At 44.0% G+C, this 24,379-nt stretch overlaps 2 protein-coding genes across 2 annotated transcripts; both read right to left on the reverse strand.

The window, feature by feature from the left end:
• Positions 1-930: 930 nt before the first annotated feature.
• Positions 931-16,225, reverse strand: PRPH2 (peripherin 2). The gene is made up of 3 exons (XM_035110696.3): positions 15,486-16,225; positions 8,326-8,572; positions 931-3,187 (listed from the first exon to the last, which is right to left on the reverse strand). Exons 1-3 carry the CDS (start codon positions 16,064-16,066, stop codon positions 2,954-2,956), a joined length of 1,062 nt encoding a protein of 353 aa, XP_034966587.1. The 5' UTR covers positions 16,067-16,225; the 3' UTR covers positions 931-2,953.
• Positions 16,226-20,403: 4,178 nt separating this feature from the next.
• Positions 20,404-23,004, reverse strand: TBCC (tubulin folding cofactor C). Its single transcript, XM_035111236.3, has one exon. The coding sequence runs from the start codon at positions 22,806-22,808 to the stop codon at positions 21,804-21,806; it is 1,005 nt and encodes a 334-aa protein (XP_034967127.1). The 5' UTR covers positions 22,809-23,004; the 3' UTR covers positions 20,404-21,803.
• Between the last annotated feature and the right edge of the window lie 1,375 nt (positions 23,005-24,379).

The following is a 24,379-nucleotide window of genomic DNA, read 5'->3' on the forward strand; positions in this document are numbered from 1 at the left end:
TAAATGTGACTTGAAATGAAATTGTTCCCCATCGCTAGTTCTTAAACAAAAACTGATGTTATAACCTAATATAATGAGGTAACTCTTGAGATCAGCTGTAAAATGTGGCGATTTTGAAAGTGAACCCATATATTCTGATATCACAGTAAATAATGTTTCAAATAAATAAAAAAACCCACAAATTATAGGGATATAACCCAACTCTGTATGAAGTCAAATACTTCTAGGGTTGCAATAAGCTTATGTGCAATACAATAAACTCTTTGGAACTTTTGATGACTACTACTCATATATCAGATACAGAGCACAGCAGACTAAAATCTCCCCAGAGATTTTTCATAATTGAACTCTTTTCCAGCTGCCTGTTCTTTGAAAAAATGTCTCATGTTGACCTAACGGGCACCATTATAGATCTATATACAACAGATTTTTAATGCTTTAGTAACTGTATTCCCTGATCTTCCGTTGTTTTGTTGCTTACTGGTTCTGCTGTCCACATTTCACTGTTTCAAAAATTGCGTTTCAAAAGCTGAAGTGCAGAATTCTTTTAAGAGGTTCGTACTAAGGTTTATGATAGTGTTCTAAACATTTGTCTGCAAATATCAAGAACGGATTTGGAAACGGGGAATATGCTGCATTTAAAAAGAGTAAAAACTGTACATGCGACCTCGGTGGTGATGAGCCTGTGTGCAACAATGGCATACCTACTAAAACCACACATACACACACAAGCCAATTTCCATGGAATTTCATGAAGGTTACCACTGAACCCTTCCTTTTGTCCTCTTCTGGAACCTAAGCAGTCATCAAACCCTTAATCATCACCAAGTTCTTCTTCTTCTTCTTCTTCTTCTTCTTCTTCTTCTTCTTCTTCTTCTTCTTCTTCTTCTTCTTCTTCTTCTTCTTCTTCTTCTTCTTCTTCTTCTTCTTCCATACCTGCTGCTAAAAACCATGGCTGTACTCCCGTCATGACTTAAGGATACTACTGTAACCTACTCCTTGTTGACATTTCCCCCTTGCTGTATCTCTCCCTTTACATTGGTCCTTTACATTGATCACATCGCTCCTGTGCTTCAGTTTCTACCCTGGCATCCTTTTTCACTCCATAACAGCTTCAGTCTCATGGTGCTTATTTCAGAGGTCTCCCCCTTCTGCGGCTTGTGGCCATACCTAGCAGAGGTCATCTTTTCTAATGGCCCCTTGCACTCTCTCTTGTCAAGTGTTCATGCACACAGAAGATCCCCATTGGTCCTCAACATCTCCAGTTAAAAGGAGCACAGATAACAAAAGCTGGGAAAGGCCTTTGAGAGCTGTCGCCAATGCACAGCACCAGCCTAGATGGACTGTTGGTCTGATTTGGGCTAAGGCAGCTTCATATGCTACCTATACATTCTTCTGCAAGTCCCTCCCAGGCTTCTATTTTTCCAGAACGACCTTCCTTGAACTACCTAACCCCACTTTTTTATTACCACAAGTCCACACACATGTACACTACTCAACATCTCTTCTCAATCACCCATCCCTTTCTTCTGTCACTTACTGAAGATGGTCAAGTCTTTTGGACAAAGTACCAGGTCTAACCACATTTGTTCACACCACCTAGGAATCTGCTGAAGCTAGCTAACTGCTTTTTGCTTTCACTCAGGAAAGGCTTGCCTGGCAAATATATGCATGTATGTACAAATAATTAAAGAAAAATGGAAACTTCATATAGAACAAAGATTTTAAAAAAATCTCTTTCCCATGCTTCATTCCAGCATCTAAAATTTAAAAAGTATTTGCTATCTGATCACCACCTTTAGAATAACAGTAAAAGTAATATACAGTCATGGATTCAAAATGCACTGAGCCAACAAGGTCGTTGAGCCAATGAGGTCTTCTATAAGCTGCAGAAAATCCAACTTTTTCTGCATTGCATCCAATTTGTTGAATAAAAATGTTGAACTTGCTTTGATTATTAGCTTGTGCCTATTAATAGGAGGGGAAAAGGCTCACACCCAAGTGCTGATTTGCGGCAATATTTTTCCTTTGACAACCAAACCACTACAAGTTGGTTGCCACGATTACTTCTCAGGAAACAGCAGAATTCTCATGTCCGGTTTATTGTAGTTGGTGTGTATGTTAAAACAAAGTGAGCCTAAAACTCTCAAGCAGTTGAAATACAGAAATACCTACCAAACAAATGAATGAATGACATATTGGTACCACAGCACCTGAGCAATCGCTGGCAGCTTGGGCTACAGCTTATCTGCTGTTCAAACCAGTGTGATCTTATTTTTATCAAACGACAAATTGGTGTTCAGTGCACAGAAATCCAGTACATTTTTACTCTCTGTTTTTGCGCATCATGTGAACATAGCAGAAGGTACTCCTTCAGTAGCAACTTCAAACAACACCAGCGTTTATCCCAAAAATTAGAGGCTATTATGAACTCATACCATTTTCTATGTCTTTCCATTACTTGGACAACTGAATAATCTTTTGCTCTAGCAAGAATACCCAGAGCAGTGCTTTGACTACCCCCCCCCCCGAAAAGTATACTGGTTTTATTTATTTATTTACAAATGTATTTGTAAACTTAAGTACAAAAATAATTAGCTTTAAACTTCCCCATTTGGTTTCCGGTGATGGGACGCGAAACACAAGATAGTGTCGACCACTTATTCGCACCGAATTTCTTATGAAATATCACTTGCATCAAAAATAGAATTTACCCTAGAAAGTATCTGCTTTAAACTTCACGTTATAGCATTTCCCATAGAAGTGGTTTTGGCTGTCTACTGTAAGGATGCTTGCATTATCCCAAAGTGCCTTATACTGTTCTCTCTGTATGTAAAAAGTGTGTGTTTTGTGCATACATATATATATATATAGCTGCGACAGATTGTACCTCTTTAAAAACCGAATATTCACAAATCTCAGTCTTTGGTAACAGTCTTTTCGGCCAAGAAACTCAACTGACGGTTGAGACAGCCTGGGTCTTCGCGCCGTCGCCTTCTGCTCCTTCTGCGCCTGCATCCACTTGGTTCGACTTACCAATATTTTTCAAATTTTCCAGGGTGGATTTGAAAGTGTCTTTCAGGCTCTTCTCCAGCACCCAGCCTTCGCTCTCACATTCTGGGTCTTCTGGGTTGGCAATGCTCTCCAGGGAAGTATGCAACAGCCGCAACCCTATCATCACCAAGATCTGGTTGGGAAACAGAATTTAAAGGCCTTTATTTAAAGAATGCTTCCTATCCAAGTATGTCAAAGTGATACACAAAAGGCCATTCAGGCAACGAAGCAGTATAAAATGTGCCTTTCAAAACCTGGAAATCAGAAGAAGGTTTTCAAATTGGGGTTTAAGCTGGTGTAAGTAAAATGGGGGGGGATTCTAGGACCACAGTGGGGGCAGGGTGGGGAAATGGGAGAAGGGCCTTCTTCTGGCGGTTCCCTCACTGCAAGAAGTGAGGTTACAGGGAACCAGGCAGGGGCCTTCTTGGTAGTGGCACCTGCCCTGTGGAACGCCCTCCCAGCAGATGTCAAGGGAATAAACAACTACCTGACTTTTAGAAGACATCTGAAGGCAGCCAAGTTTAGGGAAGCTTTTAATGTTTGATGTTTTGTTGCTGTTTAAAAAAATATTATTAATATTCTGTTGGGAGCCACCCAGAGTGGCTGTGGCTGGGTGTGTGTGTGTGTGTATTATTACTACATCTCTTTCAACTCAGTTACATAACCTGGCAGCCCAGCAGCAGGGTAAGTTAAACACTATTTAGAAACGCTTGTTTCCCCTCTGCAGTAGGCCTTCTCCTGAATGGATTTTGAAACAGGGGTAAGCTTATACAAGTTTAACTTAAGCTGGTGTAAACTCTGCAAGTTTCCTATATTTAGGATTACTCTGGACCTGTGACCATCCCAACTCCCATCAGCCCCAGTGAGACCCACCAACATCCACAGGTTCCCCATCCCTGATCTAAACCCTGGATCCAAAGAACCACAGGATGGACAGAGCAATCCTAAGTAGAGCAAGGTGGCAGAACTTACGCTGGCAAGTTCAATTGGCACATTCCCCATCCCTGCTTTTGATCCTGGAAAAAAGCGTGGCATATCTGGTGCTTGAATTGTTCAACCATATGCAGGGAAGAGACATGTTTTTGCCTTCAATAACTTCCAAGGCCTGCAGCGATAATTTTACTCTAGTAGATGTTTGTGGTTATAAACTTCCTCCGAACTGGCAGAGGAGATCTCAACAGTGATTTTCAGGTACGTTGAAAGCTCTTTGTGGGCAGGGTGGTGGTTAGTCTAGATAGCAGGGCCGGCCCAAGACATTTTGGCAGCTGAGCTGGACCGCCCGAAACAGCACCCCACGCCCCACCAGAAAAGAAGGTTTGAGGGGAGATCTACAGCACGAAGAAGAGGGGAACAAAGATTGGTGTTGGGATCAGCTGCCCCTGTGGACCATGATGCCTGAGGCGGTTGCCCCACCTTGCCTCACAGGTGGGCCAGTCCTGCTAGATGTCACCTGAGGAGTCTCCTACAGCCCTTCCATTGTAAAATCTCAGAATGCAAGTGGTAGAAGTTAAGTGAAAATGTTATACTTCTGCCCCTTGCATCAACCAGAACTCCTGGCATTTTACAATCAAGTGTCTGGTTATCTGGTCAAGGACAGGAGTGGGGGACATGTAGCATTATAACTCCCCTCAAGGGATGATGGGAGTTGGAGTTCCACGTCTAGAATACCCCCACTCTTCTCTCAGACCAACTAGATGGCAAAATATAAGCATTCACATTAAGTTATATTATGTTATGTTATATTATTTATTGAAGATTAAAATGTAATAGATGCTTGTTAGAGTTACTAGGTGGGGTGGGGCAGTTCTGTGGTTGGATTTGACCAATACGAAGCAAAATGCAAACATGAAACATTTAAAATAGCCACTCACCATCCAGAGTGGCCATTTTAAGAACACAGCCGGATTTGCTTTGCAAAGCCTGAGAGAAACCAGGCCCCTCTTCCACGTCCCGGCTGGCCTGCTTGTGTCTCCTGCAATTATGTCACCTGGCTGCAAAGCCCTCAACTTTGAATTTCACAAATAAGAAGTGGAACCCAAGAGAATGATGCCGCATGGCATTGCCACTCGGTAAGAGGAGCGCTTCTTGCAGTTCTATTTCGACTTCTCGTGTAGTTTTTACGTGTGTCTAGAGTGGGGAAAGAACGAAGAGCACTTTCTTCTTCTTCTTCTTCTTCACCCAATTCCAGTGCCTTCCCCTGCTGCGTTATACAGCTGCCAGCCATGAACACGAGCATTTTACAGCGGTGTGGTGAATGGATGAATGAGAAATAAAGTTCTGGAGAGTGTTCATTTCCCTTTTTATGCTAATAGCGCTGTCAGGGGTGGGGGGAGGTTAACCTCATAGCACTCATCCAAACCTAATCCCCTGCTGCAAGATACTTACTATATCCTGCCAAGGACTTAAGAAGGCCAATGTCCTTTCTCCTAGGGCCAACCCTGGGGTCAGGCAGAGCTGAGGGACCACTGACGGTTCTTTCTGAGTCCTGAACTGTTCCCCTCTGTCACTGTCGGCATCAATCCTCTGTAAATCCTAGAAGCTCACAGTTCCGGTCAGGGCACTTTGAGGTGTGGTGTTTGTTTGTTTTTTTTTAATGTCACTTCATGTGCATACCTAGAGACCTAGGTATATAGAAACCACTGCCTTATTTTTGGATGCCCTCATTTCTGTTCCAAACTGATAGGCACTCAGTCACCCAAGCTGACCATCAAGCTGCTTCAGAACAATAAGTGTCTGGGCAGTTAAGAGAGTTCTGAAAAGGCTTATTCTGTTAGACCAGGGTTTCCCAAACTTGGTCAGCCAGCCATATTTTTGGGGGGGACTACAGTTCCCATCATCCATGACTACTGGTCTGGCTAGCTAAGGATGATGGTGCTTGTAGTCCAAAAACAGCTGGAGACCCACATTTGGGAAACCCTGTTTTAATATGAAACTGACGCTAAAGAAATAAACTAACCTGAAATAAATTAACAGAGTGAGGAAATAATGTTGAGTTTGGTTCTGCTTTATGTTAGGCAGGTTATGGCCCCTGACCCCTATATGACAATATGGTCTCAATGCTTCTACTTACCGCCCCCCCCCGAGACGAGATCTGCAATGTTCCTAGCATCCACAGTCTTATCACAAATGTATCTACTGGTGGCAACACCATGCTCCCCCCCCCCCCAGTCTGGGATGCCCTCCTGCCATGATGGGCTGTGATCTTGAGGGGCCAGCCCACAGTGGAGAGCCTCTGTCATCTTCCACCCTGCACAATCACATGTAAAAGACTTGATCATGCCTGTTGTGTGTTAGCTGTGGGCCACATTCCCTTCTGGGCATGCCAGAGTGGGTGGAGCCAGAGGCAAAAATGTACAGCAGACTAGCTATCCTGAATTAAAGCAAGCGCCGTTATCTGAGGTCAAGGGCACAGTCCAGTTAGGAGAAACACTATTGAGGGTTTGGAAAGCAACAACCCTGCAGTGACCACCATCAGACCACCCTTTAGCACCATCTAGCGCCTGATGAGCACCTCTGGATTAACTTGAAAGCTTTTGCACTATTTCCTGACCTTTTCCTATTGCCCTAATATGGATTTTGAATAGTTTCTTATGGGTTGCTGCAGCCCATTTGCTTTCTGTGTTTTTCCTTGACTGCCCTTGAAATGGGTTTAAAGCAGCCTTTGCCAGCCTGGTGCACTCAAGATATTTTGGTCTACAGCCTCCGTAAGCCCAGGACAACACATCCAGGGTAGGGCTGATGGGAGTTGTAGTCCAAAATATCTAGAGGTCATCAGGTTAGCAAAGGTTGGCTTAAAGGGTTTCCTTTTCTTTTCCTGATCTAGTCCTGACAGGAAACTCTCCTTCCCTTAAACGAGTCCACAAGATCTGTCATCCTGCCTTCTCAACCAACGAGGAGGAACTCCCTAGAAACCCACTGCCGTTGACACAGTGAAATATTGAAGTTTAAGCTAAGAACATTGTCCTTTTTTATTTACAGTACATCATAAACTATTAAGTCAAAAGTTGAAGAAAGTTAAAAGTGAAGGCAAAGAGCATAGCCAGAATTTATGTTGCGGGGGCAAGGACTGAGGGTGGGGGCAGAACTGAGCTATCTGGGACGTTATTGGTCAGTTAAGTATTTTTATTTACTTACTTGATTTAGGGGGGCAGAAAGGAAAAGAAAAAATAGGATGCGATCATAGCATTAAAGGCCTCTCTCTCCCATTCTCAGGAAGAGCTCCTCCCTACTTGCAGAAGATAACAGTAAAACACTTAGGATGGGGCTAGCAGCAAGCCTGAAACCTGAGCTCTTTATTACTATTGGGAATGTTTTGTGTGGGGTCAGGGGAAGATTTCCTTGTCTCCCCTCCCCTGCAGGCCCTGAACAGCATCACAAGGCTCCTGTGGGAAGCAGCACGGAGCTCAGAATAGGAGGCCCTCCTTTTACAATGTACTGCAGACCCTCCAAGTGTCCCTATTTTCCAGGGACGTCCCTGATTTAAAGAAGCCTTCCCGGTTTCTGATTTGATCCTGGAATGTCCTGCTTTTTCCTTAGGATGTCCCTATTTACATTGGAGAAATGTAGGAGGCATAGCTGTTAAGTTCTCCCTTTTTTAAAAGGAAATTCCATTATGCTGAATAGGCTTCCTTGCGAGAAAAGGGAAAACTTGACAGCTATGGTTGGAGGGTATGGAATTATCCGACACCCCCCCCCCCCAAGCTGTCTGAAGGCAATCCTGGGAATATTTTAATTTTTAGGGTAGGTTTTAAAAAAAATGTTTTCATAGATGTTGGAAGCCGCCTGGAGTGGCTGGGGAAACCCAGTAAGATATTTGGGGTATAAAGTAAAATTATCATTATGGAATAGGACAGGGGTCAGCAAACTTTTTCAGCAGGGGGCCGGTCCACTGTCCCTTAGACCTTGTGGGGGGCCGGACTATATTTTGAAAAAAAAGTATGAACAAATTCCTATGCCCCACAAATAACCCAGAGGTGCATTTTAAATAAAAGGACACATTCTACTCATGTACAAACAGGCTGATTCCCGGACCGTCCGCGGTCCGGATTTGGAAGGCGGTTGGGGGGCCGCATCCGGCCCCTAGTTTGCGGACCCCTGGAATAGGACGCCCCTATTTTCATCAGAGAAATGTTGGAGGGTTTGTGTACTGCGCCATTTTGTTGTGGGTCCTCCCACTTGATACCCTCACCTGTTCTTGCTCTTTTGTGTGGAGGGCTGGCCTTTCACTGTGGTTCTATGCAAGACACCGAAACTACTATGGCGATGTATTACCTCAAAGAGCCAGACAAAGAGGACAATGACTCCCATGGAGCTCATCATGTTGCTGTAGTATTTAAGCAGAGCCTCCCTGCAGCCGCGGTTCCATAGATTGAGCTCTTCCGTTTGAAAGTCATAGCTGTAGTGAGCCGAGTTGTTAGAGACCTGGTACTGGATGCAAGGTCGTGGCGAACTCGGGTTGCAGCAGCTGAAGGGGACGCCATCCACCAAGTATCTGCCGTCCACGTTGCTTTTAATGCGACTGTAAACAGGCAAAGCACAGCAAGTTACAAATGTAAAGGCATTTGGATCCAAACGCACTCCTACTGCTATTCAGCGCACTGTTTCTCAGCCACAGAGTGCTGCATCCAAACTCAGGGTGTGCCTCCTGCATGCAACTCCCCCCCCAAGAGTCCACATCATGTTGTTGGTATTGAAATGCCAGCCCTCACTCATTGAAATCTAGATTTACTAGAATCATAGAATCATAGAGTTGGAAGAGACCACAAGGGCCATCCAGTCCAACCCCCTGCCAAGCAGGAAACACCACCAAAGCATTCTTGACATATGCCTGTCAAGCCTCTGCTTAAAAACCTCCAAAGAAGGAGACTCCACCACACTCCTTGGTAGCAAATTCCACTGCCGAACAGCTCTTACTGTCAGGAAGTTCTTCCTAATATTTAGGTGGAATCTTCTTTCTTGTAGTTTGAATCCATTGCTCCATGTCCGCTTCTCTGGAGCAGCAGAAAACAACCTTTCTCCCTCCTCTATATGACATCCTTTTATATATTTGAACATGGCTATCATATCACCCCTTAACCTTCTCTTCTCCAGGCTAAACATACCCAGCTCCCTAAGCTGTTCCTCATAAGGCATCGTTTCCTACTATTTCTGGGCAAAATCTGCTAAGTTAAACTCTTGTTTCCAAAGGCCCATATGTGCTCTTTGAGCGACCTGTGCGCCTGCTGACAGCATCCTTAGACAGGCTTAGACCATTGCAATCATTGGGTCAAGTTGGGCATTCTTAACTAATAATGCTCGTTGATTTCTCTGTGTTTAAACCTGGACCCAACTCTGCATGACCATCCTGCTTTCCCTTCCAAAATAATATCCACATCTGACAGCTCTTCATTACCTGAAATCAGCAGTGATGCCTGGAGTGGGATGAAACTGCAATGTTGGCCTCCCAACACTGGTGTCGCTGCTGCTTAATTGGATGGGACTGGGGTGGAGCAAACTGTGTAGCTGCACCACTAGTGGAACGTGACTGGCAGCAGTGCTCCCTGCTGGCGCAACCAGGCATCCCTGATCTATTTGCCGTCCTGCCCCAACCTCGCTCAGGTAAGCAGCAATGATGCTGGATGAGGGGGGAAGTGGACCCCACTGAGGTCCAGCGCCGAGGGCCTTCTGGCGGTTCCCTCATTGTGAGAAGCCAAGTTGCAGGGAACCAGGCAAAGGGCCTTCTCGGTAGTGGCACCCGCCCTGTGGAACACCCTCTCATCAGATGTCAAAGAGAAAAACAACTACCAGACTTTTAGAAGATATCTGAAGGCAGCCCTGTTTAGGGAAGCTTTAATGTTTAATAGATTATTGTATTTCAATATTCTGTTGGAAGCCGCCCAGAGTGGCTGGGAAATAAATAAATAATACTGTAATAATAATAATTATTGTATATATATATGACCTGCTCCTGCTCAGAACCTTACTCTGTTCCTTCAGATGATCAATCGAGAATAGCCCATTGTTTCCCACCCACTCACCAATTAGGGGGGAAATGCCACTCAAATTCCACAACGCTTAATCAGCTAGTTTGATAATTTAACAATTGGCCAGATGAATACTCCAATTTACTATAATCTGCGTAATTCTGTGTGTGTGTAATATCTGGGAAGCGCCATCTCAGAAGAGGCAGCCTCCCTTCTCTCATACATGGGAGGGAAAGCCGCTTCCTACGTCACATGCATGCATCATGGGAAGCAGGGATGGGAAACTCGTGGTCCTCCAGATACTGGTGGACTACAAAACCCATCATGCATGAACACTGAGCATGCTGTCTGGGTCACAGTTCCCTCAAACCTGATCTAAAACCAAAGTACTACATCCAGAACTATCGTTTTTACTCCTGCACAAATTTAACTGATTGTTTGCATAAAATCTGATGACTGGATCCTGAGAAGTGCTGGCAGAAGGGGGTCCCTAGAAGATGACACCCCCACCAATTTTTTGCCACAGCAGCCTCCTGAGCTCCCTGGAAATCATCCGATGGCCAAGGAACTTCCCAGAATTATAGTGCAGCAGGGGAGAGAGGGAATTGCTGGATATCCAGCAGAGGCACCATCCATGAGAGGGGAGAGAAATTGAGCCTGCGATACTAACCTCAATTACCTGGGAGCACACCTGACTGAATTCAATAGGAGTTAACCTCTGAACAGACATGATTAGATTTCTGCTGTAAGTGATTAAAAGAGAGAGAGAGAGAGATTGTGTGTGTGCATGCCTTTGTCTGCTAAAGGTGATAAGTGGAGAGTCCTTGATAATCTCAGTGACTCTATGAGGAGTTTAGGGTATGCATCATATTTCAGAGGGGTGGAGCTGAATGAAAGTAAATGACAAAAATATTGTCAGTGAATGTGTCCAGTGAATGAAAGAACCTGCCATTCACCACATGCAACAAACCCGGGACATGACTAATCAAATACCTTTATATTCTGAACAGTGCCCAAACTTTAGTAGATCCTTGTCAGATCCTTACCAGTAAATCCTGATGAACTCTGATGAAACTAATTGTTTTCTACTCAAGAAGAAAATGTACCTTCATCGTATTTTTGGTGATCCCTGTGCTCCTCAGCATGCACTGGGGCTTGGCCAACATAGCAGGACCTCCTTCCTTTTTTATTTGTTTTAAAGTAATTATCTAGCCCTCCTGGAAATAAAACTATGACGCAAAATGTGCTGGTGCCTTTCTAAGAAATTGATGTGAAATGAGATGGCCTGTTAGTGTTAGTGTTTTTAGCCTATGAGTGAAGTCAGAACAGTAATTGATAAGTTAGTTGTTTGGACACCAAGCTATAGGACTCCATGGGGTCTTAAAGTGCTGCTGTTTCCCCCTCCTCTTTTCCTGATATTGTCTTGTTTTTCTAGACCCCCGTGCTGCTCTGCTTGTTTTGCTGCCTGCCAGTCACATGAAGCAGCTGGCAGCCAGGTACAACAGAGGCTTTTTAGAAACAGAACCAATTAACAGAACCAAGCTACGTCCATTAACTTCAATGGGTCTGAGTAATACTACTGTATTATCACCTTCTCCTCATACACCCTTAATTTTGAGAAGCTTGCAGATGACGTTAAACCTCAACCATTACACTAGTCTACACCACTAGTTCAACTACTGTTCTGGTGAGTTTTTACTTTATTATCTGTGTATTTTCCTTGTTTTTTCTATTCTTTCCTATTTCATGAAGATAATGGGGGGGGGGAATACTTGTCGGTCAGCATTAAGTGTGTCTTTATTTATGATTATAGCTCAAGTTTTAATGGCTCAAGAAGCAGTGTAATCGTAAGCTATTCACAGCAGGCCCTACCATTAGGCAGAGTGAGGCAACCGCCTCTGGCAGCAGCTTTGGGGTATTGTGAAAGGGCAGCAAATAGCTAGTTATTAAATTTATTATTGTTGTATTTTTACTCCCAGGAAAAAGGTGCCATTAGGATTTTCTCCATCAGGTGCCGCCAAAATACCTGGGCCAGGCGTGGTACTTTGCAACTTGACCAGGTAGTGATGGGTGGGTACTACAGTATTTTAGCATTTCAACCAAAGGCAGCCTTGTGCCAGCCCTTAATCTGTTGCCAAGGGTTCCAAACATTCAAGCATAAGAATGTGCATTGGGAAATAGGGAGGAAATGGAGGAGTTCTTGGACATGAGTATATTGTACTCATGCTCTCATCTTTCCTGAATGGTACTGTGAGATGTTGAACCGATGGATTCCCATTGCGGTTGGTACAAAGCAACATAACACAAAGGTAGAGTGAGAGCCAGGTGCAGATTCAAATTTGGGAAGCACACTTTGTACAATCCTAAAGCCCCATACTAAAGAGTAAACCCTACTGAACATTGTGGAATCTGTTTCAAGCCAAAATTGACTTAGAATTACATTATCCTACTTATGTCCCTATTTACCAGGGCAATGTCTCTGCTTAATCACTGTCCTATTTTGTCCCTATTTTTGCCCTTTCCCCCTACCTGTTTAAAATTGTTAGTGCAACTTGCTGTGAGTATGGGCAACTTCAAGACCCCCCCCCCTACTCCCTGGTTCTCTATAAACCCAATTTGGACACTTCACATAGACAACTAAAGGACAGCTCCCCCTTAAGTAAAACACACAAACACCCTAGTTTTCATCTGTGAATTTTTGGAGAGTATTTATGTATTTATGTATTTATGTATTTATGTATTTATGTATTTATGTATTTATGTATGTATGTATGTATGTATGTATTTATTTATTTATTTATTTATTTATTTATTTATACCCCGCCCATCTGGCTGGGTTTCCCCCGCCACTCTGGGCGGCTTCCAACAAATACAAAAATGCATTAAAATACCACAGATTAAAAACTTCCCTAAACAAGGCTGCCTTTAGGTGTTTTCTAAATGTCAGGTAGTTGTTTATCTCCTTGACCTACGAAGGGAGGGCATTCCACAGGGCGGGCGCCACTACCGAAAAGGCCCTCTGCCTGGTTCCCTGTAGCTTTGCTTCTCGCAGTGAGGGAACCACCAGAAGGCCCTCGGCGCTGGATCTCAGTGTCCGGGCTGAACGATGGGGGTGGAGACGCTCCTTCAGGTATACAGGACCGAGGCCATTTAGGGCTTTAAAGGTCAGCATCAACACTTTGAATTGTGCTCGGAAACGTACTGGGAGATATTGAGATATGGCTTGATTTCATCTGAAATAGCCCTGAATCCACTTACAGTCCCTGACATATTGCACACTTAACAGCCTAGTTGTAACCTCCACTCTCACATCACAAACAAAACAGCCATGGTTTTCTAGGCAGCTGATACGGTTTTAAAGGGCTCACTTCCAAACTTAAATGTGGGCCTCATTCATTTATTCTACAATTGCCAGACTCTTAGGGGTCTGAATGGAGCCTTCCGTGAACTCCCATGAGGATGGTGAGGAGCTTCTATGTCACCTAACTTCATCATTGGGATTGAGAGCCAAACCTGTGTCGAAGGAAGCCCAGCATTCAATATTTATCAGTACACCCACGTTTTCAAGCACAGCATAATCTTGTTTTCCCCCTCCCTGTGGGTGGATTAAAAGCAAGCTCACAAATCTTCAGCTAATGCTGGTAGGGTGAACATCTCATTAGGTTCTCTCAAGGAGTTATTTATATCAAAGGGTATTTCAACTTAAACTGTCCCCACACTTTTTCAACAAGTATAACTTTTGACATAGCATGCATCAAAGTTCAGAAAATGCTAATAACAGTATTATATAGCTAGTGGCTTAAAAATAATAAAATTCTGGTCATAACCATCACAGCCAAAGAAACAATTTTAAGAAACTCCAGGGCAACTTGCCAAAAACCAAGCAAAACAATCTCAGTATGCCATCTGAGTATAGTATTTTACATTTACTGTATATATATTTGTCATCATTTAAGACAAACAATTACAATTATTCAAATATACAATTACTTAAATGTAATTGCTTAGCCATTAGTATATAACTAATACGAACATATCCAATACTGTATGTAACATCTACCATTTTCACTTGTATTTAGGGACCAATTCAAAGAAAATTAGCCATGCTTAAATTCCACTGAAAGCAATGGGGTTAATTTAATTGCAATGGGCTTGTCCCATTGATTTCAGCATGATTTAGATCACAATTACCAAGGAGCAGGCTCCTTTGAAGCCAATGGGACTTACTTCCAAGTAGACATAGATTGAACTGTATTGTAACACATTACCTTTGCCTGGATTGGTACCTTAATACCTATCATATTTCAGGGCTCTTTTCATTGAAGGAATTCATGTGTGCTCACTGATTGCTTTGGGAAATACCTAATTGAGTTGGAAATGAATTCCTTCCTTACTGTCATCTTATAGTATTTAGTGGTGTTCCTGAGCAACGTGATACAGCATCCCAGAAAGATGCTTGTTTAATGAAAAGGTAACAATAATTGTGATAGCCATACAATTCGTATAAATTCTGTTTTAATTTGTGGTTGATTCGTTAAAATTTGGGAAATCAATTAAAATGATTTGTGTATTGTGGCAGCCATGGTTTACAAACTCTTGTTAGGCGTAATGCACAAGGAGTTTATTCTCTAGGACTTCCATTGAAATGAATGGAGCTTGTGTGCCTAGTGAGCTATGTCCAACAATGTTAGAAAAGAAACAGATTAATATTTGATTGTTAAATGGAAACAAAACTTTGATATAGGCACATAAAAGTTCACAGAAGAAAAGGGCTGTTAACTCTGGTCACTGCGGGTGAAAAAGAACCCAGCCCATTCTTTTTAAAGGGGCATTTCTGAGAAGCACCATAGCAAATGATGCCTTTTCACGGGGCATGCCCATTTTGCACAGCCCTACGATTCCACCTGTTCAATAAGCCAAGAAAGCCAATAATAGCTGCAGAGCGATTTAACAGAGGTCAAGATAAATGTTAGGGCTCAGTGCAAGCAGGAAGCTCTCCTGCACAGCCCCTGCTGAAATGAGCAAGAGCCATGTTAATCACTTCGTTTCAGTGGGGCTTGTGCTGGAGAACCTCCTTACTCCCTCTCCCGTTTAAGGGCAAAACTGGCACAATTACTTTATTATAGCACCAGGTCTGAAAGATATGTACTGAAACAAAGGAAGCTGCCTCATATTGAGTCAGACCCTTAATCCAGCTAGGTCCATATAGTCTACACACTGACTGGCGGCAGCTTTCTAGGGTTTTAGGCAGCGGCCTCTCCTAGCTGTACCTGGGGATGCCAGGTACTGAACCTGGGACCTTCTGCATGCAGAGCAGATGCCCTGCGACTGAGCTACAGTCCTTGCAAAGGAAGAAACACAAAAGACAAGAGACGCAAAACAGATTCAGATGACAATGAGTTGAGATTCCGATAGTAGAATTTGGAATGCAAACACGGGTTAAAGCATAAGTTATACTTAACTACTTACTCTTTCACTTCCTTAGAGCCAAAATCCAAGTATCTGTTGCTGATCCACTGAATCTCAAACCAGTCTCTAAAACCATTGTTTCCACAACATTTGAACTCAATCTGGAGCATGTCGATTGTCTTCTTCATGAAGCACCTTCCTGGTGTATCTGTATCTCGATAGAACTTCATGCCATTTTTTAGACCATGTTCTAATGTACTATCCAGAGAACCCCTCATCAGAAAGCAAATGAGAACCACGAAGAGAATGAAGACGTTAAAGAACACACACAACACTAGGTACACTTTCAAGATAGGCTTCCACTTTGCAAACTTAGCAGGATCCAGAGAATCGTAACAGATCTTGCCTGCAAGACCGTTGAACACACAGGCTAGGAGACCCACCAATATCAAGGAATTCGGCACAAAGTGGCTTTCAGAGTTGTCCATCACTTCACTTCGTTTCCTGAGCTCAATTTTCAGGAACAATCCCATAGAGAAAACAACGATCCCAGCAAACAAGGAGAACCAGTTCATGAGCCATAGTCCTTGTGCTAGTTTTACTCTTTTCTTCTGGTTGAACTTGACTTTCATCACAGCCATCTTTGCAGTGTTAGGCTCGCCACAAAACTTCACAAAAATTAATCCTGTTTTGGAAAGAGAACAACTTCAGGGAGATCTGCCACCCATTCAGGCCTTGAAGATTCCAAATGGCGTAGCTCTAACTGAGCCATGGTGTGGCCCCTCCATCTTGCCGAGCCTGAAGGAGGAGAAATGTGGGCAGGTTTTCCAAGGGGCAAGAATCAACAAATTTCACAATAAATAAATAAAAAGGATTATTGGCAAATAGCACATGCAACTATTTCTAGTGGTCCCTTCCATGCAAAGGAGAAACAGCTTCAAGGTTTCAAATGATTAAAGCTGGATCTACAATGCGTCATTCTAATACTAATCAGCGTGATCCAATTTGGAGAAATCTCTGCCAGCAGATGAGCAATGGAAATAATCCCTCCTTTTACTAGTTAGTGGATTTGTGCTTTCACATGATATGTTACAACACACTGCAGTTGAAAACCAATTTATTTCAAGGATGTCCCAGACCTAGGTTCTTTTTGGGAGAAAAGCCGAGACTCTCTGCATTCAAAACTGGATCAGAGACATTGCTATTTTTATAGATTACGCCAAGCCAGTAAGACCATGTTGCTGCTTATCCTGTCCTGCCACTCACCTTTAATGACATCCCTCTGGTTTACGTGTTTTTTTGGGTGGAATTAAGGTCACCTTTTAAGAGAACTAACATTTATGTTTGAGGAAGCTTGGATGACAAGTTATACCCATCCCCTAACTTTTCACAGCTGGAAGTGTTCAAAAGCATGGGAGAAACTGTCTCGATCCTCACCAAAAACAATTCCCAAAGATATTGTGAGCAGCTTATAGGCTAATCCTGCCGGGCCAACAGTGGAGTAGGACTTGAGACTTTAAGAAAGCCTTTTGTGCAGTGTGACACCAAGGATGTAGTTGCCCCATAGATTAAATAGGGAATCTCTGCTCCAACGTCACTGCTTAAGAAAGAAGACGGTCTTTTATGGACCTCGAGAATCTCAACAGGGTGTTCCGGTGGTGGAAATAGAACTCAGAATACAGTATGGCAGTAGCTGTAAAGACTCTCATTTGTGGATGAATATGATTATGAACTGTGCACCAGCTATAGGTAATTTCTTACTAGTGTACAAGGGAAGTCCTTATTTTCTTCCTAAGCGCTCAGTGCAAGAATTTGTAAGTCATGTTGACTCTCTCATCTTTGTCCTTGCATTCACCCTAGTACTGTATATAAGAAATACTTATCAGAAAGACGTCCCGGTACCAGTAGACCCTAACCCATGTTTTTGGGAATCTTTGCAATCCACCTAACTTACACAAAATGAAAATGATAGGAAAACGAAAATGTAACTTCTTAAACAGGAGGAGAAAGCATCAAATTCTGTACAGCAAACTATTGCAAGAAGAGCTATCCTTCTGACTGATCTCAGATCTTCATGGAAAGAGGGAGAAAATAGAAGATGTGAAACATGCCTCTGTATAATCTAGTGGCTAATAATGACATTACAAGAAACAGGACATCAGTAAGTTTTATGTGATCAACTAATGCTAAAAAAAATGTTGGCTACAAACTTTTAAGTTCTCTTAGTACAGATATTCAATAAAAAATGTGTTTCTAAATTACAGTATTTTCCCAGTTACTGCCACGTCTTCAGATTTTCAATTCCAAAATGGAATTATTGAGTTGGAACACCCGTTTGTACATTGTGTTCTAAGCACACACAGAGAAAGGGAATAGCTGGAGGAAGATGGTTCCGGCAGGAAAGGCAGGGTAGAAAGGTTCTCCCAGGGTGGGAGACTGGAAGAAGTAGGCTCCCAGGTGGGAGCTTGGAGGGTCTACCTTTCTTTGTGTGGATAAATGATGATATAAATGTGATAAAGGGCCCTTATAGTTATTCCCCCCCTCCTTTCTCTCTCTTCTCATTTCTTGATTTCTTACCATTTTTGTAATTTAATTAGTTTTATATAGAAAACTTTCAATAAAAATACTTTAAAAAATTACATTGTGCCCTAAGCTACATTGGTAGATTTCCAGTTATGTGTACTTTTAAAATTGTTGCCTTCATTATGACAGTGAGCAAGTGACACAGAAGTGCACCGAGCAATCTTGGTATAAAAACATACAGGAAGGAGCCAGGATAAAGGATGACAAAACCCACCACTATAGATGCCACAGTCCCTATGTATATGAACAATTATGGCTAACATTTATGGTTACTTTTAACCAATTTAACTATGTACTGTACAATGTATCCCTCTCGTGCACTGCTTAAAGGTACAGTATATAAATTATTAAAATAAGTAACATTTTGTATGTGATATGGCTTTAGGTGGGAGCTTCCTCTTAAGTGTTGTTGTTGTTGTTTAGTCGTTTAGTCGTGTCCGACTCTTCGTGACCCCATGGACCATAGCACGCCAGGCACTCCTGTCTTGCACTGCCTCCCGCAGTTTGGTCAAACTCATGTTTGTAGCTTCGAGAACACTGTCCAACCATCTTGTCCTCTGTCGTCCCCTTCTCCTAGTGCCCTCCATCTTTCCCAACATCAGGGTCTCTTCTCATGAGGTGGCCAAAGTATTGGAGCCTCAGCTTCACAATCTGTCCTTCCAGGGAGCACTCAGGGCTGATTTCCTTAAGAATGGATAGGTTTGATCATCTTGCAGTCCATGGGACTCTCAAGAGTCTCCTCCAGCACCATAATTCAAAGTGAGAGAATTATCTTACCTCTCTTAAGCGAGAGAGGTTTAATTAGAGACAACCACTTTAGCACTGGAGAGAAACATTACTATTTTCAGTGAAAAATCAACTTGCTTTAAAAAAAACGAAATGAAACACTTAAGAGGAAGCATTGTAGCCTATCATTCTGTAAGTGGTCATTCCAACCCCACTTATAAATCTCTTAATGGAGAGTCCTTTCCCCTTCCAAAGCCATCTGCTCAGTTACTGATCAGCTTGTTTCATCAGGAAGTACTTCCTGAAGTAAAATAAAAAAATTCCTTCAGTAGCACCTTAAAGACCAACTAAGTTTTTATTTTGGTATGAGCTTTCGTGTGCATGCACACTTCTTCAGATATCTACTTGTAACTATTCTGGTAATGTTAGTTCTGTGAGGGGGAATTGGGGGCTCCTGACTGTGCTATGCAGTTCCCAGGGTGTGTGTAGGGGGAGTAATGACTGTTCATGTTGTATAATAGTGCTTTAAATGTAGAGTGCAGATGGGACCTAATTTTTTTTAATCTCTACTTAAAAAGCTAGATGGAAAAGGAAGGTCTTCAACAGGTCTTTTAAATGTGTTCGTGGGGAGGGGGTTATTGTGTTGGTTTTTGTTATCATGTTATGCATTTTGTTTTCATTTTGTATTTTTGTGAAACTGCCCTGTGATCTTCAAATGAAGGGGGGTATACAAATTTAATAATTAATAGTTCTGATGTAGGAGGCAAGGACTGGACTGCTGCTGAGCTTGCCTTTGTCTAGCTACAGTGCCTTTCTAACCTAGAGGGATGGATCCAGGGATGAAAAAAAAAAAGCCTTCTACTTGCACAACAGAGCTTTCCCTGGTTTCTCCCCCATTCACACACTACAGCCCTCTTTGCCCCTCCTGAAAGCTGCTTCAAGAGTCAAGGGATCTCCTGGAATAGTATGTGATGGGTAATTTTGCAGCAGGATAAAGAAATTAGAATCATTTGGCAGGGCTGTCTTGTACACGCCCATTTCTGCTCACACAATATATTCCTGGATCCAAGCTGCACAACAGGGATCAACAACACTATCCCTTCTCACCTATAACGGCTTACTAGGGTGTGTGTGCTACTAGCAGCCATTCATCCAATTAATTCTTGGAATTCACACTGCTACCAGCAGTAAAGCAGGGATGTGGGTGGTGCTGTGGGTTAAACCACTGAGCCTAGGGCTTGCTGATCAGAAGGTCGGCAGTTTGAATCCCCGCGATGGGGTGAGCTCCCGTTGCTCGGTCCCAGCTCCTGCCCACCTAGCAGTTCGAAAGCACATCAAAGTGCAAGTAGATAAATAGGTACCACTACAGCGGGAAGGTCAACGGTGTTTCTGTGTGCTGCTCTGGTTCACCAGAAGCGGCTTAGTCATGCTGGCCACATGACCCGGAAGCTGTACACCGGCTCCCTCGGCCAGAAAAGCGAGATGAGCGCCGCAACCGGACCTAATGGCCAGGGGTCCCTTTACCTTTACCAGCAGTAAAGCACTCAAGATATGCCACCTCTAGTTTCTCTCCCTGCTTGTGGGAGAGTGAGACATGGCCTTCTCCCAGTGTCACAGAGATATTAAGAGGTAGAGTACCACTTGTAAAACAAAATTCACAAGAAACCAGTCACTTGCGACTTTTTAATCTGAGCATCCTGTAAACAGGGAAAAGCCATCAATATTTTATAAAAACCAGTAAGTTCTTAACTACTTTCATATTAATACTAAAATAAGATAAGGAACGGAAGATGACATTTGCTGAAATAACATGGACAGTACATCAAGACTTTGAAATGTGCAGACCATTTCATATATGTACAGAAACATGCAAAATGCTATATAAAGTTTCATCTGCTTACTGTGAAAACAGTTTTCTTGCATACAGCAAAATAAACGTGTGGGCACAATCTAGGCAGAGTTCAGCACTTTTAATTTCACAATAATTTTTGTGGGAGAATTAAGCATGTGCTTTAGTTGTTTAATGCATGTATACATTTTTGGCTAGTCACAGACCTTTCAAAAACTTGCAGGTACAGTGTTAATTGAAACCAAAACCAATTATATGCACTTGTTCGGGATTAGGTTCAAAGGTGAACTAAAGCTTACAAACACCGTAATTCAGCAACACGTTTTGGTGACATTTTGTAGGTGGTGCAGGTAATCCCGCAACGTCTTCTAGCAGACAAAAGTATATTCTATTAGGGACATTTGAAACTGAAGTGGAAGTCCATCCAAAGTTTGCTTCTGGAAATAGAGCATAATTTGAATTGTTTAAAAGGTTAGGCATCCAGTTGAAGGGATGGTTTGACACCCCTATTCTGACTTGTAGCACCTCTGTTATACATGTGCCACATTCCTGAATAAGCTTATTTGGCAGACATGTGGTATACGAATTGTTAATAACATTTTTTCAGCTTTAACTACAAGTATCAATAAGATAAGGTTATACTTTCCCCAACACTTGCACTGGTTCTAATGCAGGCATCCCCAAACTTCGGCCCTCCAGATGTTTTGAACTACAATTCCCATCTTCCCCAACCACTGGTCCTGTTAGCTAAGGACCATGGGAGTTGTAAGCCAAAACATCTGGAGGGACGTAGTTTGGGGATGCCTGTTCTAATGTGTTACAGAGCTGAAGCACTTCACCATCCAAAGCACTGTCTTTTTTTTAAACCTGCACAATGAGCAGATAACCAAGAGGACTTCAGTGGTATGGCACATCTTATCTTAAAAGCTGTGGCAGAAATGGGAAAGCACCACCATAACAGAGTTCGGAGAAATAGTAAGGTAGCCACAGCATAAGGGAACACAGAGTGCACACAACAGAAGGTATCAGCACCAGGGCAATTCATTAGTTAGCAAGGCTGTGTTTGGCCCCCGCTTATTACACTGCCTAAATCGATACCGGAAACAAGAAAGAGGCATCACTCTGGTATCTCCAACTGCATTCTTTGGTAAGCCGTTTCCAGAATGCAGCCGGCACTATCTAAACCCCTCTGCGGAGGCGGAGGGGCTACAACCACCGGTTCAATCCCAGTCCGTGATCCTCTCATTTTCGGGGATCACGCTCCAGTTGGGCGAGGGCTCGTTCCTAGCCAGCCAGTTGAAGTCGTCCACCTGGCTCCAGTTGTCCCTGCTCCTGTCGAGCCTAGAAGTCTCGAAGTCGGCGTCGATGCCCTCGTAAGTCCACGTGTAGGGCGCGAAGCGGACCTCGCTGCAGTCCTCCAGCATGGCCCGGCAGGTCACCTGCACGTAGAAACTGCTCCGGGTGGCCTGGTGCGTGCGGAGCTGCTGGCAGGCCAGGGCCACGACGCAGCCGTCGCAGCCGTCCACCATCACCGAAGTGGACACGGGCCCGCAAAGCACCGTGCAGTCCCGGCAGCCGCGCACCGACAGCGTGTTGGGGTTGCCCCGCAGCCGAACCCGGCAGCGGGTCAGCTGCGAAAGCGCCACGTCCCGCTGCAGCAGCTCGGCCGGCCCAAGCTCCAACTCCTTCCCTTCGGCCCGGCTGAAGCCGCACCCGGGTTCCTCCTCCTCCTCCCGGCTAGGCTGACCCTCCTGCGTCGAAAGCACCGGCGGCGGCGGCGGCGCCTCCTGGGCCAAGGCGGGCTCCTTCTTGAGGCCCTTCTTGAAGGCGAAGCGCTTCTTGGGCTGCAGCTGGAGGCGCCGCTCGGCCAGCGCGTCCTGGAGCCTCCCCAGCGCCGCCTGCGCCTGGCGCACCTCGTAGGGGGCCAGGAAGCGCACCGAGTCCGTCAGCAGCCGCTGCAGCTCCTGCAGCCGCCGCGCCGCCTCCAACACGGCCTCGGCATCTTGCTCCGGCCCCAGCAAGGCCTCGGCGGCTGCCCGCTCCCGAGAGAAGGCGGAGACGAAGTAGTCGCTCTGCTCCTCCCGCACCGCCAGCGACTCTTTCTCGCGGCGCCGCCGGCCGGCTTCCTCCTTGCGCTCCGCTTCCCGCTGCTGGAGCCTCTCAGGGACCTCGGGGGCGAAGCCGCCGGCGAGAGACACCCCGTTGCTCTCAGGAACAGCCTCCATCTTGCTTCCTTCCTCAGGGCGCGGCTGCGAGCGCCTCGCACTAAAGGCGGCGCCGATTGGCCTCGTGAGCCCGGCCTCGCTCGCGATTGGTTGGGGAGGCCTCAGAGGGTGGGCGTGGCCAGCCTCGTTTCTTAAAGGCGCCGCGCCGGCGGTGCTCGGAAAAGTAGGCAGAGGAGGATGGAGATTATTGAAGCCTCGGCCCCCGGCTCATCCATCTGCTCCTTCGGGAGGGTGGAAGGAGCGAAACAAAACACCGCTGGGTGTGGCTGGGACTGGAGGAAGTCGAACGATCTTCGGACGGAAGAAGAGAAAGGGATTTGGGGGGAAGGGTCTTGGATACTTCGGCTCCTGCATTTATAACGTGCAGTATTTGCTAGTCTTTAAGGGACTCTTAGGTGTTGCAATTGCAACCAAAGAAAATCGCATGCCTGCCCCACTGCAAAATATTGAGCCTGTCTTTAAGCTCCAGCGATTTATCAGGCGCTGCTGTGTTCAGAAATGCCGCAAAAGCATTTCTGTGTTCAGAAATGCCGCAAAAGGCAAAAGGCCCTCTGTGTAATAGACATACGGTACATGTTGTAGTTTGCTGTTTGGCCGGAAACAAAAGGTTGTGTTCCCTTACGCATTTAATTATCACGTCTGATTAAAGATGCAGAGGGTTGTGGAGGAATGCAATTCATTTTTTTGAAAAGAAGGAATAAGAAACAGCTGTTTTCCTTCAATATAATAAAAACACTATGTGAGATTTTGGTGCAAATAATTTACTAGATGTCCAAAGTCCATATCGGGGGCCTAATCCGGCCCGCCGGTTGAATTAATCCAGTCCCCGTGGCAGCATATGTCCTGGGGTAAAATCCTAAAAAGAGCTCAGCAACTTCAATCCTAAAAACAACTCATCAAACTTCATCAAATCTGGCCCTCTTTCACTGTATCTGAAGAAGTGTGCATGCACACGAAAGCTCATACCAAAATAAAAACTTAGTTGGTCTTTAAGGTGCTACTGAAGGAATTTTTTTATTTTCTTTGAAAAAAGTTTAGGCATGCCTGTAAATGATTGAAAGATGATATTGCCCTCATCCACTGCTTAGAGCATATGCTTTGATGCAGAAGGTCTCATGTTCCATTTTTGGCATTTCCAGGTCCAGTAGGGGAAATCCTTTTTCTGAAACCCTAGAGAACAGCTGCCAAACACTAGGCCAGCCTTGTCCAACTGCTGCCCGACACCAATAGTTACATCCTAATTTTCGTAAACACATTCATGTGGAAATTACTACTCATTCCTCACCATCTGTGCCTGCCATGGAAGGCATTGGAAATAGGTTTTCACTCATGTTTATGCTGAAAAAGGGGCTCTCAAAGCAGCTTACAAATGCAAACACCATTATAAGATAGTCCCTGTTTTTGGGTTTAGAAAAGGAAAAGGGATTTAGAGATGAGAAAAAAAACTACAGGCATCCCATGACTAGTTAGCATGCTAATACTGTAATAATAATAATAATAATAATAATAATAATAATAATAATAATAATAAATTTACTATTGATATGCCATCCATCTGACTGGATTGCCTC

This window comes from Zootoca vivipara, chromosome 3, assembly GCF_965207765.1.
Source record: "Zootoca vivipara chromosome 3, rZooViv2.hap1.1, whole genome shotgun sequence".
Taxonomy (NCBI): domain Eukaryota; kingdom Metazoa; phylum Chordata; class Lepidosauria; order Squamata; family Lacertidae; genus Zootoca; species Zootoca vivipara.